Source organism: Haliaeetus leucocephalus, unplaced genomic scaffold, assembly GCF_000737465.1.
Source record: "Haliaeetus leucocephalus isolate CR32 unplaced genomic scaffold, Haliaeetus_leucocephalus-4.0 Scaffold372, whole genome shotgun sequence".
Classification (NCBI taxonomy): domain Eukaryota; kingdom Metazoa; phylum Chordata; class Aves; order Accipitriformes; family Accipitridae; genus Haliaeetus; species Haliaeetus leucocephalus.
Window position 1 is genome coordinate 34,074 of NW_010972808.1, and position 404 is coordinate 34,477.

At 66.3% G+C, this 404-nt stretch overlaps 1 protein-coding gene across 1 annotated transcript in view; it reads left to right on the top strand.

Moving 5' to 3' along the window:
- The window catches only part of LOC104835263 (phosphoenolpyruvate carboxykinase [GTP], mitochondrial-like), a 9,761-nt gene that overhangs the window by 7,734 nt on the left and 1,623 nt on the right, over positions 1-404 (top strand). The window contains exons 7-8 of the mRNA XM_010573151.1: positions 66-207; positions 294-389. Of these exons, the coding sequence (XP_010571453.1) occupies positions 66-207; positions 294-389 (238 nt within the window). The remainder of the gene's footprint in view (positions 1-65; positions 208-293; positions 390-404) is intronic.

Sequence of the window (404 nt, forward strand, 5' to 3'; positions counted from 1 at the left end):
TCAAGCTCCGCCCCCACGGCGCCGCCCCCCCCCAACCGTCTTTCTCAACGTCTTCCGCTCAACTTCTAGGTGACCCTCAACCTTGCGCCCACCCCAACTCCCGGTTCTGCGCCCCGGCCAATCAGTGTCCCATCATGGACCCGGCTTGGGAAGACCCCGAGGGCGTCCCCATCGACGCCATCATTTTTGGGGGGCGGAGACCCGAAGGTAAACGCCCCCTTCGCTCGGATTGGCCGCCCGGTTTCTTTTAACGGCCGAGGCGGTCGACGAGATTGGACGGTTTTTCTCGGCAGGGGTGCCCTTGGTCTACGAGGCCTTCAACTGGCGCCACGGCGTCTTCGTCGGAAGCGCCATGAGGAGCGAGGCCACCGCCGCCGCCGAGCACACCGGTGAGCTCCGCCCCC